The 14267-nt window shown below is 47.3% G+C and overlaps 1 protein-coding gene across 10 annotated transcripts in view; it reads right to left on the reverse strand.

Annotated features, from left to right (window-relative positions):
• Positions 1–14267, reverse strand: part of LOC128875979 (poly(rC)-binding protein 3) — a 108542-nt gene that overhangs the window by 21135 nt on the left and 73140 nt on the right. For 9 of the 10 annotated variants that reach the window (XR_008456925.1, XR_008456926.1, XR_008456927.1 and 6 more), the window contains 4 exons: positions 13754–14137; positions 12451–12852; positions 4190–4286; positions 3398–3677 (listed from right to left, as the gene is read on the reverse strand). Coding sequence is in view for 7 of the 10 variants with exons in the window: in XM_054122052.1 (XP_053978027.1) it covers positions 3398–3677; positions 4190–4286; positions 12451–12852; positions 13754–14137 (1163 nt within the window). In the remaining 3 variants the exon portion in view is untranslated. The remainder of the gene's footprint in view (positions 1–3397; positions 3678–4189; positions 4287–12450; positions 12853–13753; positions 14138–14267) is intronic. The other variant, XM_054122051.1, reaches the window with a different exon arrangement.

Here is a 14267-nt window from a genome sequence, read left to right on the forward strand (position 1 = left end):
ATGTATGTATGTATGTATGTATGTATGTATGTATGTATGTATGTATGCATGCATGTATGTATGTATGTATGTTCTGTGTGTGCAATTGTGTGTAATCCGTGTTTTCTATTTTGTTCTTTTTTTTTCTGAGAGACAGATGAGAAGAATCAGTGATAGAGATAGAAACGGAAACGAAAAAATCAAAGTAAAGAGTGTCGCGCGGCAAAGAGAGTGATATATGACATTAAATTATAAAACCGGGCCGCTACAAAGTACAAGAAGTTATCGATTAACGGAGTGAAAAAAAGAAAAAGAATCGCAGCGTGAATAACGGAGAGAAAGAAATCAAGTCGCAAAAAGGTTTTAAAGGCTTCAGATAGTTATGGCACAGGTGCTCTATGGAGCGTGATACTCTCACGTACACCGGCTACGTGGTGGTTCGTGGGGGTGTAGGGGGTAGGGGGAGAGTCGGTCGCATCGGGACGCGCTTTGATCTCGACTATCGCGGGCGTAGGACGCGGCCATCCCTGTTCCAGGGATGAAAACGCGTCCCTTCCTCAGGGCGATTAAATCACAGACCGTTCGCGTCCCGTCGCGAAAGACGCGCTGCGAGGAGCCGCCAGAAAAAGGGACCTGTATTCGCTCGAGCCGAAAACAAAGCTACCGAGACTACCTACAGGACTCAACGGGTCTTTTCCCGCGACAAACAACACGACTGCTACCCACCGTTCGCGAATACAGCGTCCATTCTTCTGGCGCGACAGAGCCACGGTACGTCGCCGCGAGATGCGACGATCGAACAGAACGTTGAACCAAGAACGTTCGGATATCGAGGATTCGAGAACTGACGCGGTCCCGCCATCAGGGATACTTCGACAAAGCGACGAAACGAAGCGCGCTATTTCGCGGAACGCGCCATGGCTCTGCCGAGTCACTGAAAAGCGGACGTCGAAACTAAACGGGGCGCAGGACCCGCGCTCTGCCAAGAGCTAATGTCAGCCTGTCGCCGATCTGGCAGATACCACCGTGGTCGATAATTGGCTCGTGGGCCGCGATTGGACGCCGCGGAGTGCGGGTCCTCGCCCACGGGAGTGCTGGATATGTAATAATCATTGGCTACCACGTTATGAGCGGGTACAAGAAGTATTCGGGGGGAATGATGAATATTCTGTCGCTATTAAATGCAGTAGTAAATTATGAGTGACAATCTGGAATAAAATATAATGGATTATAATTATAACGTGGGGGGGGGGGGGGGGGGGGGGGGGGGAGGGGGGGTTTCGACTCGCGGTCTCGAGCGGCTGACGTTACTTGAACGCTCGTTTTTGCTGGTCGTGTCGATCCCGGGTAGGGGCGTGGGGGTTTCTCTCTCTTTGTTTTTTAGTGGGGGGAGACTTCTATTTTTTTTCTCCTTTTTTTTTCTTTCTAGGGACAGGCAAACGCGTTACAGGACGCGTTCGATCTCCTCGAATCTCGTCGACGACTACGTTAACATCGTTCGGCATTCAAGCATCACCGTTGCGTGGAAAAGGTATCGTTAGTCCCATAACACGATTTTTGTTTAGGAAGTGAACAGATCTGCAGACATTCACTACCGAACACTTATATGGCACGCAATAATGACAACCACGGGGGATGGGTGAACGTAAAAATAAAAAAAAAAAAAAAAAAAAAATATATATATATATAAAGATGCGTCGACGGAGACCTCTGGCGATGGCGGTGTTTCTCCGCGAATCCCTTGGAGACCAGAAACTAATTTCGTTACTTGTTACTGCTAGCTTGTTCGATCTTTCCCAACGTTGCTTATACTTTTATGCATTCGTTATTATATATTCGTTCGATGTATCTCGAACGATAATGGACTAGTGACTCGATGATATATATGTGTTTGCTGCAAGGATGCTATCTCTCATCGATACACGAGACTAATTAACGAGCCGACTTCTAATTTCAAAAACACAATAGCCCGTTCCAGTTTCAAGTGAAATTTCACGCGAATCGAACTGAATTGTTATACCAATCAGAACCTTGTATACCCATCTCAAGAAATCGCGAGAATCAACCCCCTCGCCAAAGGTGGTGCCCCTAAGAGATGCCAGAACCGTCGAGCGACCGAATCGAAGGGATGGAACATTGTGATGCATTTGCTTGCGCGGGACTCTTCGGGATTGATCGATAATCGACGGAACGGCGTAGCTGGAATCGTTCGACTGGACTGGTCGTTTCTGTCGGTATTTCTTTTTTTTTTGTTTTTTTTTTTTTTTGTTTACTTGAAAGGACAGCCAGCGACAATTGGGAAACAGATGTTGAGCGGAGATGTGTTCTGCAGGATACTCAGGGTACTGGACCTGGAAAGCAGGACCTGGAAATAAAGGATTAAGATCCTCTTCCGGCGCGGGCAAGACGAAGGTGTCTTCCGGCGACTCCGCGTTGACGGTGATTCCCCGGATTCGCTGCGCAGCGACGTCTTCTGTGCTATGGTATAACCTTACGACTACGATATATATATATCTCACCTGTTTACGCTAGAGACCGAGGTGGCGCTACGACACTCTGACGAGAACGTCCGGCGATGGTAACGCGACCGTTGGCTCCGTTGTGCAAATTCTTCGAGTGGTAGCGCCACCTCTTTCCGTGATACTTTGCTCGCGTCGACGCGCCGATGAACGTTAACGATTTGTTCGTTGAATGCAGCATCGAAGCATTGCTATAAACAGTCTCTGTCAACCATGGAGTTACATATCGAACGAGCTCGTCTTCGTCGTTGACCAGCGCGTCGTCAGCGTAGCCAACAGTAACAATAACAAACATGACAGGAGAGGTGTCGCGATGACGGCGATTCTCGACTATTCCCCTTAGTCTCGCTGATCACCTTCGAGACACCGAGGCTAAGAAAGGTCAATTACGGGAGGAACGAGTAACACAAAAACAGACGAGTAAGGGTGTTGAGGGGGGGGGAGGGGGGTATATATACTGTTTCGTCGAGGATCTTAAACGTGTAAACTACACCGACGAACATACACAATTGAGACCGTGGTGGTGCGGCGCGTACGCCGGTGTCTTCCACTTTTCTTTTGTTCTTTATTTGATGAGAAAGAAAGAAATCAGATAGATCGAGAGGTAGGGTGTTTCGGGGGGAGCAAATGTATATCGCGTATCTAGCGCAAAACGTAGCCGGGACGAGTTCGACTTGTTTCGATGGGAAAAATGGAAGTTTTGCTTCTTCTCTTTCAAACAGAAAATAAATTCGTGGGTAACATTGAACCGGGTTGTTTCTTTCTTTTTTTTTCTTTTTTTTCTTTTTTCTATTTTTTGGCTGAGGTGTTTAAGAGATCAGGTCCAACGTTCCAAGTCGGACGCTGTCTCTTCGAGGCTTGGGTAACCACAGCGAGCGCTCTGGTACCGCGGTACTCACCTCATGTTGATGAGATATTGTGCCAATGCAACGGCGTCAGGATTTCCTGTTATTGTGATCGTACGATCCGTGGCTCCGCCCTCCCTCTCCTCGCAGTTACTGATTCTGATCATGGCGCCGGAGATCTGACGAATCTCGGCGATCTTGGTGCCGCCCTTCCCGATGATGCAACCGATCAGCTCGTTTGGCACCGTCATCTCGTGTGTTTGATTGTTCGCCGCTGGTTGTTGCCTGTTTGTATTGCTGGTGCGCAGCTGGCTGCCGGCAAGCGCTGCCAGGGCTGCGAAGCAAACGTTCGTCGTGACGTTAGAATCGTTCGCGCAGTTATTATTGGGAAACTGGAACCGATCGAATCTACGAGAGTGATTTTGGAGCGATATTCGATGTTTGGAGAAACGAGCCCTTCTAATTCGTAAGGTAGTAAAATTAAATTATATCAAAAATATATAATAATTGTTTATTGTATAAAACTTCGTTGAGAAGGGAGCCAGTATAGGAAAACTAGTCATTAACTGCGTTACAGGACAGCCTCCTTCGTTGCACTGTACCGATGGAGGGGAGAGTCGCGTTTAGCAACGGACGTGGAGGTGGAAGGGTCACGTGGTAGTGGTCACAGGTAGTGGGGATCAGAGGAGGGGCTCATTGGAGGGCGTTACCTCGATTGTTGCAGTTCTCGCACGGTATCCCTGCAAATATCGAGGTTTCATCGTGAACAGTTCGCGAAGGAAGCTAAATATCGATTCCTACGTTTGGAAAATTCTGAATCAAGCGATGGTCGAAGCCTGGTCTTACCTGCTGGATTAAGTCCGCCGGTGTTGGCAGGTGTGGCGAGGCCTCCTAGGCCCAGAGCCGCGAGTCCAGCCAGGGGATTGCTACCAAGTTTGCCCATCTGTAACAACGACGAAGAGATCCATCGCTCAACAAAAAACACGTGTCGCCGCTCAAGGATCGTTAGAGTGCTTCAGGGATATAAGAAGACACCGATAAATATATAGATCTAAAAGGATGGTATTAATATCTGCCTGCTTCCTCGCGCGTCTCACATTCGAGGATCGTTGATTAGGGGAACCATCGAAGGACGTAAAATATAAGTAAAAGAAACAAGGTACAAAGTAATCGTCATTCGAACAATAAAGAGGAACTGAAAGAGAGAGAGAGAGAACGGTCTAGTCCCGATCTTCCGTCGATGATCCTCCCCCATCGATCGTCTTTGGATTCTAACGGTCGTGTCGACACGCGAGCACCTCGATTACTGATCCATTAATCTCGGGCTACGACCTCGACCGCAGCAAGACGCGTCCCGACTTCCTGGGAGCCTCTGTGTACTCTGCACTTACTGGCCTCTCCTCGGAGTACACCGTTTCGGTGGCTGATAGCCAGCCGATAAAACGATTCGAGCTTCCTGCTTGCTAATTCCGTCCAGATCGAATTTCGTGGCAGGAACTGGTCCAGAAAGAGAGAAACAGGGTCTTGCTCGAATCCTCGCGACCAATCTCGCGGGTCACGGTGAACCTTTACGAAGGGACGTGTTGAGAAATCAACTATCGAAGCTAGAAGAACTTGTCTTCTTTATCGCAACTTGTAGAAAACGAGTTACTCGGCGGTGTGTGTAGCAATGTACAGCTTTGGCGGTCCGGAGAACCGACGGCGCTATTTTTCGGGGGGACCGGAAGTCGAGGAATCCGGGACACTTGTGATCTGAACGGAGAGTGGCAATGATCGGCGAGAACCTATCGTTGTTTTCACACACGATGAGAAGTTTGGGCGACCTCGGGGGGCAGAGATAGACAGAGACAGAAATGAAGGAGAGAAGAGAGCGACGGCGTCGGACATGGGCAAAATTTTGTTTAAATAACGGATGAACGAACCACGGTTCGATTTCGTTATTTTGTAATTCTACCAAATTGAATTTCTTCATCTTTTGTTCGTCGTTCGAAATCTTTGGCTACGTAATAATTTTGCCCACCTCCGGCCAGCATGCATCTACGTATCCGACTGTAGACGAAAACAAGACGTTTTACAATGGTTCGATACGAGCATGCTCGAACGATTCAATTAAACCGTTCATGGATATCAACTGGCTGCGCATTTCCATACGATATTAAGAGAGAATCGAATTCCACGTCGATTGGCCGTTTCTCCGAGCGCATTAGGATTTTATTTAATTTCGCGAACGAGAGCAAAACAACTGTGAATCCGTGACCCATTTTCTATTTATATCTCCTACATATTAATGACAAGAGACGTCCTCCGGGAACCGTTCGAAAAAGAAATCGTCAGTTTTGAAATGACTCTCCCGAGCAGAAAATTGCCCCAAGTTCTCGAATTTAATTTCGAAGATTATTTACTCGTACATAGCAAGAGGAAGCTCGTCGTGCTAATAGCTTTCAAACTAACTCGGCTGAAATTTGCTCGGCATCGTTCATCGGCTAAACAACGATTAACTCGTAATTAATAGAAAACAATACAACGCAACGAACCAACGTAAAATTCTAATTACGGTCGGAATCTCTCCGCCCGGTTCGAACATGAAACAGAAATTCCGATAACTAATTACGACAACCGCAACGTCCGTACGTAAATGCATACCCATGACGTACATACACGATCTCGGAACAGACTAGATGAGTTGAGAACGAAAACAATGATATATACTTAAAGTAACCATAAAAATAAAAAAAAGAAACAAAGTAAACGTTGCATTCTCTCTTGCTCCTTGCCGTGAGGAGGATCGAGATGGCGGTGGTTAAAGATCTAGGATTCTCTTCGTGTATGTATATAACTGCGTCTTAAAACATGAAAACCGAAGGTATGATTGGTCTTCTATCTGCAATATCATCTAGACTAGCCTATGTGCACGCGGTATATTAACATATTAGGTATAACATACATGTCTTTAAACTTTACAGATAGCGCCCCGTGGTCGAATCGAAATTTTTTGGTCGCTCGATGCTACGCTCTCGATGGTCCACCGAAGACTGAGAGCATTATGCGCGAGTTCGTGCGCTGGGTGGCGGGGGTAGCCAATCGAGGTGGCGGGGACAGCCAACCAGCGCTGTAAGGCGTGGACTAGGAAGGACAACCCCACCCAGCGTGGTGGGGACGATAACTCGACGACCTCGAGCGGCCAATTCGTTTCGACTCGACCGCAATCGACGTTCCACGGTATAAAAATCGTCGAAGACGCTGCGTAAGCATCGCTTCTACGTGGAACGGGAGCGTCAAACGTCTGCAGGTCGCGCTTCGGGAAACCAAAAGACATGATCTTCGCAACGTGACTTCTACCCTGCTTAAGATGATGGGAACGTGATGTCAGGGCAGCCCACCCTCGCGCGGACTTCTTGATTCGTAGCTAAAGAGAGTGCTGGAAGCCATGCTGTTTCTAAGATAGGATGGCGAGAGGACGATGGGCAACTCAGGGCGATAGACGAAGAAACGAACGAAGAGAGAAAGAGAGTCGCAGATAGAACTTTTTAAGGGCCCTGCTCGATAGCGTTGCCTCGACATCGTTGAACCTCGTAGATGAGGCAAAATCCTTGATTGGATAAAAAAAAATTTCGAACAATAATTACAATATGGACAATGTGTACACGTAATCTGTATTAAAAAATTGATATTCGTCATTCATGAATCGAACAAACAATTTTGCTCGTCTGTCGTGGCAACGTCCGATCGAACTAGGCACGCGTCTGGTCTCGAAGAAGAAGGAAGGTAGAAAGATGTATGAATTCGTGAAGTGTGATACGAAAAAGGACGGGGACAGGAAAGTTCTCTTGCGAAGCCGTGAAAAGCGAAAGCGTGTACGTACTTTTTGCTCGTTTCAGCGACGTGTTTCACTTTCGGTTCATCGTACCTTTGTTGATTTCTTTTTTTCTTTCTCTTTCTTTAGTACAGATTCTACCAAGGGAAAAGTGATCTTGCTCGAGAAAAAGTTTACCTTTCGAGACGTACGTTCGCAGCGCAGTTCTCCCGTTCGCTACGGGAAACAATCGAATCGCGGCGAAAGCCGTAATACCCCAACTCGTCAACGCGCAAAGTTTACGTCGAACTGTAAACTTTAGCGTAACGAGGTTCCCGATTCGGCGTACAATGTGGCGGAGGGTTAAAAGCGCGAGACAAACGGATCGCGCGTCGTTCGCGAACGTTTATTTTCAGTTAAGACGAAATTAAAGAGAGTGGAACGCCGCGTAATCGATCCCCACCTCCGGCGATAGCAATGCCCGATAAGCGAAAGGTCAGTTTTAAGTATAGCATCGATCGCAACGAGAGACAAAAGCGAGCTTATCGAAGCTTGACCGAAACAAGCTTGCAAGGGACAGATCCCGATCGCTTTTAGCGAGACTTGGCTCGGACTATATATGGAATGCTAAAAGGTATTTGTTCAGCTATTCTTGTCGTAAATAATTGTACAGGGTGAGGCACCCGGCGTGGTCACCTTCAATTCAGAAATTATGCGTTGTATGAATAATTGTTCCATACAAAACTGCCGTGGTTAGGAGTGGAAAAATTAATATCAGGATAATTGTACCTTTACACTTTTATTTTTGGAACTCATTGATCTGTCGAATACCAAAATGAAAAATGAGATACGATATTTTAAAAAACAAATAAAAAAAAAAAAAAAAAAATTGTTATATAAACATACATAGAAAATTCGATTTTTCTGGAAGTTTTGTATGTAACTACTTTTTCTACAATTTACAAGCTGTAAAAGGCGAGCATGTCGGGTGCACCACGCGGTTTTGGAATTAGAAGGGATCCGATCAGATCGCGACGAGAAGAGCGAGAACGCAAACAGAAAACTCGGTAGACAGAGTACGGAGGACGAGAAGCCAAGTATTCGTGTTCTGTAAGCCGATAGAGAGTGTTTTGTATCAGGCAGACTGAAAAAAAAAATAAAAACAACTGAGAAACTGATTGGGGATCGTGAAGATAGAGATAAAGCGCATTGTAGTAGTAATATATCTGTAATCTATACGTGTAAATCTACCTTTTCTCGTGCCACACATGCATACTGGTCTTTGTTTCGTTTCAGTGTTGGGTAAAAGTTACTTCGAATAACAAATAAAAAGGCAACGAACAGAAAACCACAAATAAAATCGGTTAATTCGTTATTCGCGAATAACAAGTAACTCGATCTTATTCATCGCAAGTCTTCGATTAATTGATCGTTCCGCCCTACTCCCCACCCGTCTTCGACTATAGATCGACAAGGTAAAATTGACCCTCGCTTCGATAACGCGACGCATAAACGAGTAACGAGTAATTAGCAAAATTTCATCGCATCATTAGCGTCGTGGTCGATCAACCCCCAACCCTCCTCCACCCATCTCAAACAGATTTAGCCGGGCGTTTCTCTCGGAACGACACACCTCTCAAGGAAAATACACGGGAGCAACAAAACGGAAGAAGCGGACAGAAACGAAAAGAAACCAAGACAGGTGAGAGAAAAAAACTGAACAAGAGGTCAGAGAGCCCGTCGAAGCCGCGTGCTGTACGCCGACCTGTAGCTCGACTTTTATTTTTTCCCCTCGTTTCTCAATTTCCCTGACGCTTGCGTCTCGTTGCGAACAAATTAGAAACCGTGGAAGTCGGGCTCCGGTGTCAGCCGTCGAAAAGCGCAGAGAAACAGAAGAATCCCGGGAGGTTGAAGGACACGCATCATCAGACACCACGCTGTTTCGATTGTTCTGTCGATCATAATCGTTTTGTCGAGTCGAGCACCGTTCTCGATTTTCTCGCCAGTCACGCGTCGCTCCCGATTGTTTCGTCGCGTCGAGGACCGGTCGAGTACGCGCTCCATGTAGGCCAGAGTTCGACAGTGATCGCGTTGCAATTGGCAGATTCGTCGATACAGTAATCCTTCGGTGCAACGACGCGAATTTATTTCTATTTTTAATTAACGCTGATTACTCGCTCGACCGATGGGTAAATAAAGCGTAACGCATAGTAATCGAATTAAAAAGTTATTACGACAAATTAGATATTTGTAATCTCTAAATGGTAATTGGTGAACAAAAGTGACCGGGCTGTTATTACTACCCAACTCTGACCTACAGTAACGCGGCTAATTTTATCTTCCAACCGAGTACACAATGAGTCACGGTAGTATCATCAAAAATAGCATCATTGCAATGTTTTACAACCACGTTACGCCGCCCTGATAGCAGTTCAAATAGCTTCTAATTAGGTTCGTCCAGATGGCGCGCGTCTAGAACCTTCGTTCGAGCATGCGCAACCCTTGGGACGGCTCTACCGAGCGCACAACAACCCCTACGTTTATTTTCCACGAGTAACGCATTTTTACGTGCGCGCAGAGCGAATCGGTTTCGAGTAACGATCGGGAAAAAAGCTGGAAAATTCTCCTCGCGCTTCTGTTTTCGTGCACACGGTTTACGGATTAAAAATTCCGACCGAGTCGCAACGCGGACGAGTTTATTTGGACAGGAAATCCCCGACGAGCGTCGAAATGCACCCTTCGAATAATTCAATCTGTCAACAGAGAACGCGCTGCTGTTTGCGCACCGTCCACGCACAAAAAGAGTTCCTAATTAGCAAACGTCGACGTTAAAGCCGGTAATTATGTTTGCCGGGCGTCGTTCGCACCGAGAGATAGAAAATTCACAATCAATTGCTTCGACAAACGGAACAAACCTCCATCGTTGGAAATAAGTCTCTAACGCGCGATTCGTTGAACGTTTCTCCCACTTCTGACTCTGCGACGACCAATGGGAGAACGATACAAATTTTTTTACAGATGACTGGACCGCGACTCGTGAAGATTCTTTAACCCAAACGCTATCATCTATCGACTACCGATTTAATTTACTATCTGCGGTACAATTCACGCATGGACCACTATCAGAGCGGCGTTTCGCGGCACCGATCGATCCAACGAGTCGACATCGCTAAAGCCGAAGGATCGCGATCTTTCTAAAGATCGATGCTGAAGCGATCGTACTAAAGCATCTCGATCGTTCGCGGAGAAACGCTTTCGCCTAAAGTTCCTCGAGGATTGATCGCGCGGCGAGCACCACACTTGATACTCGATTTTTAATCACTCCTCTCTCTCCCTTCTTATTTTTTCCCCAATCGAACAATTTAGACGTTGCTGCTACCCTCGCGATGGAGATCAAGGTTTCTGCGCGAAAAAACAGGCGAACGAGCAGCGGGAACTCTGAAACCGGCTCGGAATCGAAGTCGCTGCCCTCGAGTCGTTAAACTTCGACCGCGATAAACAGGTTCCAATCGACCGCTTGACGTTATGTCGACGATTTGCATAATACCGCGGCGATTTCGCGGCAACAAGAGTCCAGCGCTCGAAGGAAAAACCATTCGGCTGCGAGGGTGCGATAACTTTAAGACCGCGGCTTACGTCGCAGCCGAGAACGAATCGTTATTTTTCGCAAACGGAGATCGTACTTTATCTTTTCTTGTCGCGGAGGTAAGATGCCGGTTTCGTAAATTATGATTATACTTCGCTATTCGAATATCATCGTCCAGAGACAATCGATTTTCCTTCTATACGACGACAGCGGAAACTTTGAAACGGTTTGAACAACGGTGCACGATCAACGACGAAACGCTCCTGTTTCCTAACAGTCGTGCTTATCGCGCGTTTTTGTACGATCGTGTATATCTTATGTCGCATGCAACGAATTAATCTGGGCACCGTGAAGGACGGCAAGCGGTTTTTCAGGCAATCAACCCACTACCAATCGCAAGCACAAGAAAGGGTAGAGACACAACACCGAGACCTCAGCTGCGAGTACATCGGAAGCGTTGGTGAACATTTATGGTAAGTATAGATACACATACACGCACATACAACTTGTATGTGTGTATATATATATTAAAAAGAAAAATCCAAAGACGGCCGATACACGTAACAGACACGTGCGGATCACATGAAAAGCAAAGCACGTACCAACGCGTGACTTCAACGAAAGTGTCGGAATCGTTCCATTCGGTACTTAGAAAAATAACACGCGGAAAAATTTCGAGAAGATTCGAGCGTAATTTCCTAGAAACCCGAAGGAGCACGAATTCCTCGTGAAGTCGCGCGATTTGGAAATCTCCGAGCAGCTTCGAGCTTCCACAGGGATACGTGAGGATATCCGGAGAATATCTCGAATATATATTTGGTGTCTCGGAGTCGCGTCTTCGATCGAGAGAAAATCTCATTCTCCTTGGGTGATTCGCTCGAAGCTGCACGCGGAGGACGTCGAGCAGAAAGCTGAGGTGTTTGGACGCATGCACGTGGACGAGGTTCGGGGTAAAAGGGTCGTCGGGACGGGGACCAGGTGGCCTATACAACAGTGGAGCATTCCGGTACACGCGGGCAAACATTCTACGCGACGCTGCGGCATTTGGTGAAAACTGGACGCTCCGTGCGAACCCGGGACTATTCCGATAATATGTAATGTTTGAACTGCAGGTATTCCTGTACCACGGGTGTATAATTTTTCAATGTTCGTGCACTGTCGAGTGCTTCGATACCACTATAATACCACAATAATTTAACGTTTGAATTATGGGTACGGTATTCAAGTACCGTTAGTTAGGTGCTTTTCTTTCAAAAATGCAAAAAAAAAAAAAAAAAAAAAATTGTTTACACCATTGAATTCAGCGTCAAAAACTACATAAAAGTACAAAGTTTCAAAATTTTTTTTCTCGACAATTACTGATAGCTTGTTTCGGTCGCGGCACCCTCCCTTAAAAAGAAAGAACAAACGAACGAATCAGTAACCCCGACAAAGGAATCACGGAAACAACGGCTCCAGACTTCCACCAATTACCGCGATCGTCGGACTGGGGGGGCGTGTGGGAGGGTTTCGTAATCCGAGTGGAGCACGGAGAGCGTGTTGCAGCGTGGTGAACGGGTTGGCTTAAGGTGATATCGAGTGGGGTGGCACGGGGGTCAGAGTAATAGGTCCGCTCGCGCTCTGGTATATATTAGACGTGATTGTATGTACCGGCTGGGGTTTCTGGTGGTAGTTATTTCTCGTGGTGGGGTACGGGAGAGGGTGGATCACGAAAAACAAAAGACTTACGGCGTCTGCCACGAGGTGTGCGGGCGGGAGGGCTGCCTGCAAGTGTCCACTCTTCAGCAGGGGGTCGGCGAGGCCTGCCACGCTGGCGTGTAAGGGGCTCGGGTGGAGGGGATGATGTGGGGTCGTAAGGTGGGCCGTGGATAGGAGCGGATGCCCGTGAGAAGCGGCGAAGGCCGAGGAGGGGTGGGCCGCGAAGGGCGAAGTCGTCAAAGTTTGGGTGTTCAGCGAGGGCGGGGTGTGCCCGGCAGCGGGCGCGGGCAATGGCAATACTGTACTTACATCGGAGTGGGCGGGCACCGCGTAATTACCCTGGATGGTGTAGGCTTGCCCACCAGCCAGGATCACTGGCCCACCAACTTGGGGTTTGGGGCGATAAGGGATCGTGGCACCTTTGGGAGGGGACTGAAACAGAAAGAAAACACACGCACGAGTGCGAATACACCGATTACTGATCACTCGACTAATCGTCGCGACGAGTTTCGTTTCGGGGGGTGGCGCCCTGGTCCATCCCACCGGTACACGCCTTCGGAATGCATCAGCCAAGAATTATTTTAGTAATTTTATTCGACGCCTCTGGTTTTGCTCTAGCCTGAAGCTGGCGGGTCGCTTTGTGGAAGCTCGTAAATAAATAAGAGTTTCGACATTAGTGTCGACAGTTCTATAGTTCCTGATCAATGAAACTAACAGTTCTATCAATTATAACTCTTCTGGACTATCTTTAGCACGCTAGAATCCATCCAACAACTCTTTCGGTCTTATTACGTTCTATTTATTATATCGGAACTTTTATTTATTTACGAGCTCCCACAATGTGGGCTGCCAGCTCCACACGGACCTAGTTACGCGACTAGTTTTATTTCTCTTCTTGGCTTTTGTATTCCGAAGGGACTCGCGTGGGAGTTACTTGGAATACACGCAGGTTAAGACGCGCGGTCCAAGTTACTAATTAGCACTATTCCCTGCGCGTCTGAGACTTCTATAAATAGAATTCTCGTCGCTTCGGGAACATTCTTGTTTATAATCCTACATAATTTTCATTATCACTGAACTCTGGAAACCAAGGGGGCGTTCTTATCGGGACGGTGACGTGACATTGACTGTGAGTCAGAGTCACGGAGATATCTTTGTCGTTCGAATCGTAAAGCAAATAACATTCCTCGGATATTTTTACATCCTCTAGTTTCTTTACCTAGTCCCTAAAAGATTCCTCGTTTGGAAGTAAGTCAAAAATTGTGGACGGAAGGTAACGTGGGGGGACCAAGGCGCCATTTACGAGAGGACGTACAACAGCTGGGGTACGTACCTCTAGCATAACACAGCAGATGTGATATATGCACTGCGTGATGGCCTCGCTGGTGCCAGATATGGTCACCGCCCGTTCCGTCGAATTAGGAAGCATCTCTGAGGCGACTTGGATCGACGCGCCCGTCACCTCGCGGATCTCCTTGATCTTCGAGCCCCCTTTGCCGATGAGGGAGCCGCACTGGGACGCGGGCACGATGAGCCTGAGCGTGATTGGCGGCCTTGGCACGCCTACGCCACCTTGGATGTCGTGGAACTGCGAGCACCATTCCTCGAACTTCTTGCAGATCAACGTGAATGCTTTGAAGATCGAATTCGTCGGCCCTGTCACGGTCACTATTCGCTCCGGACAAGATCCGTCGGAGATGTTGATCTTTGCGCCAGACTACGACATACGAATAAGAACGTGTCAGCGATTGCTGTCTGAGAAGGTTCTTCGGTTAGGAAGTGTACGAATGGAACAGACAGAGAGAGAGAGAGAGAGAGAGAGAGAGAGAGAGAGAGAGAGAGAGAGA

Source organism: Hylaeus volcanicus, chromosome 4, assembly GCF_026283585.1.
Source record: "Hylaeus volcanicus isolate JK05 chromosome 4, UHH_iyHylVolc1.0_haploid, whole genome shotgun sequence".
Classification (NCBI taxonomy): Eukaryota; Metazoa; Arthropoda; class Insecta; order Hymenoptera; family Colletidae; genus Hylaeus; species Hylaeus volcanicus.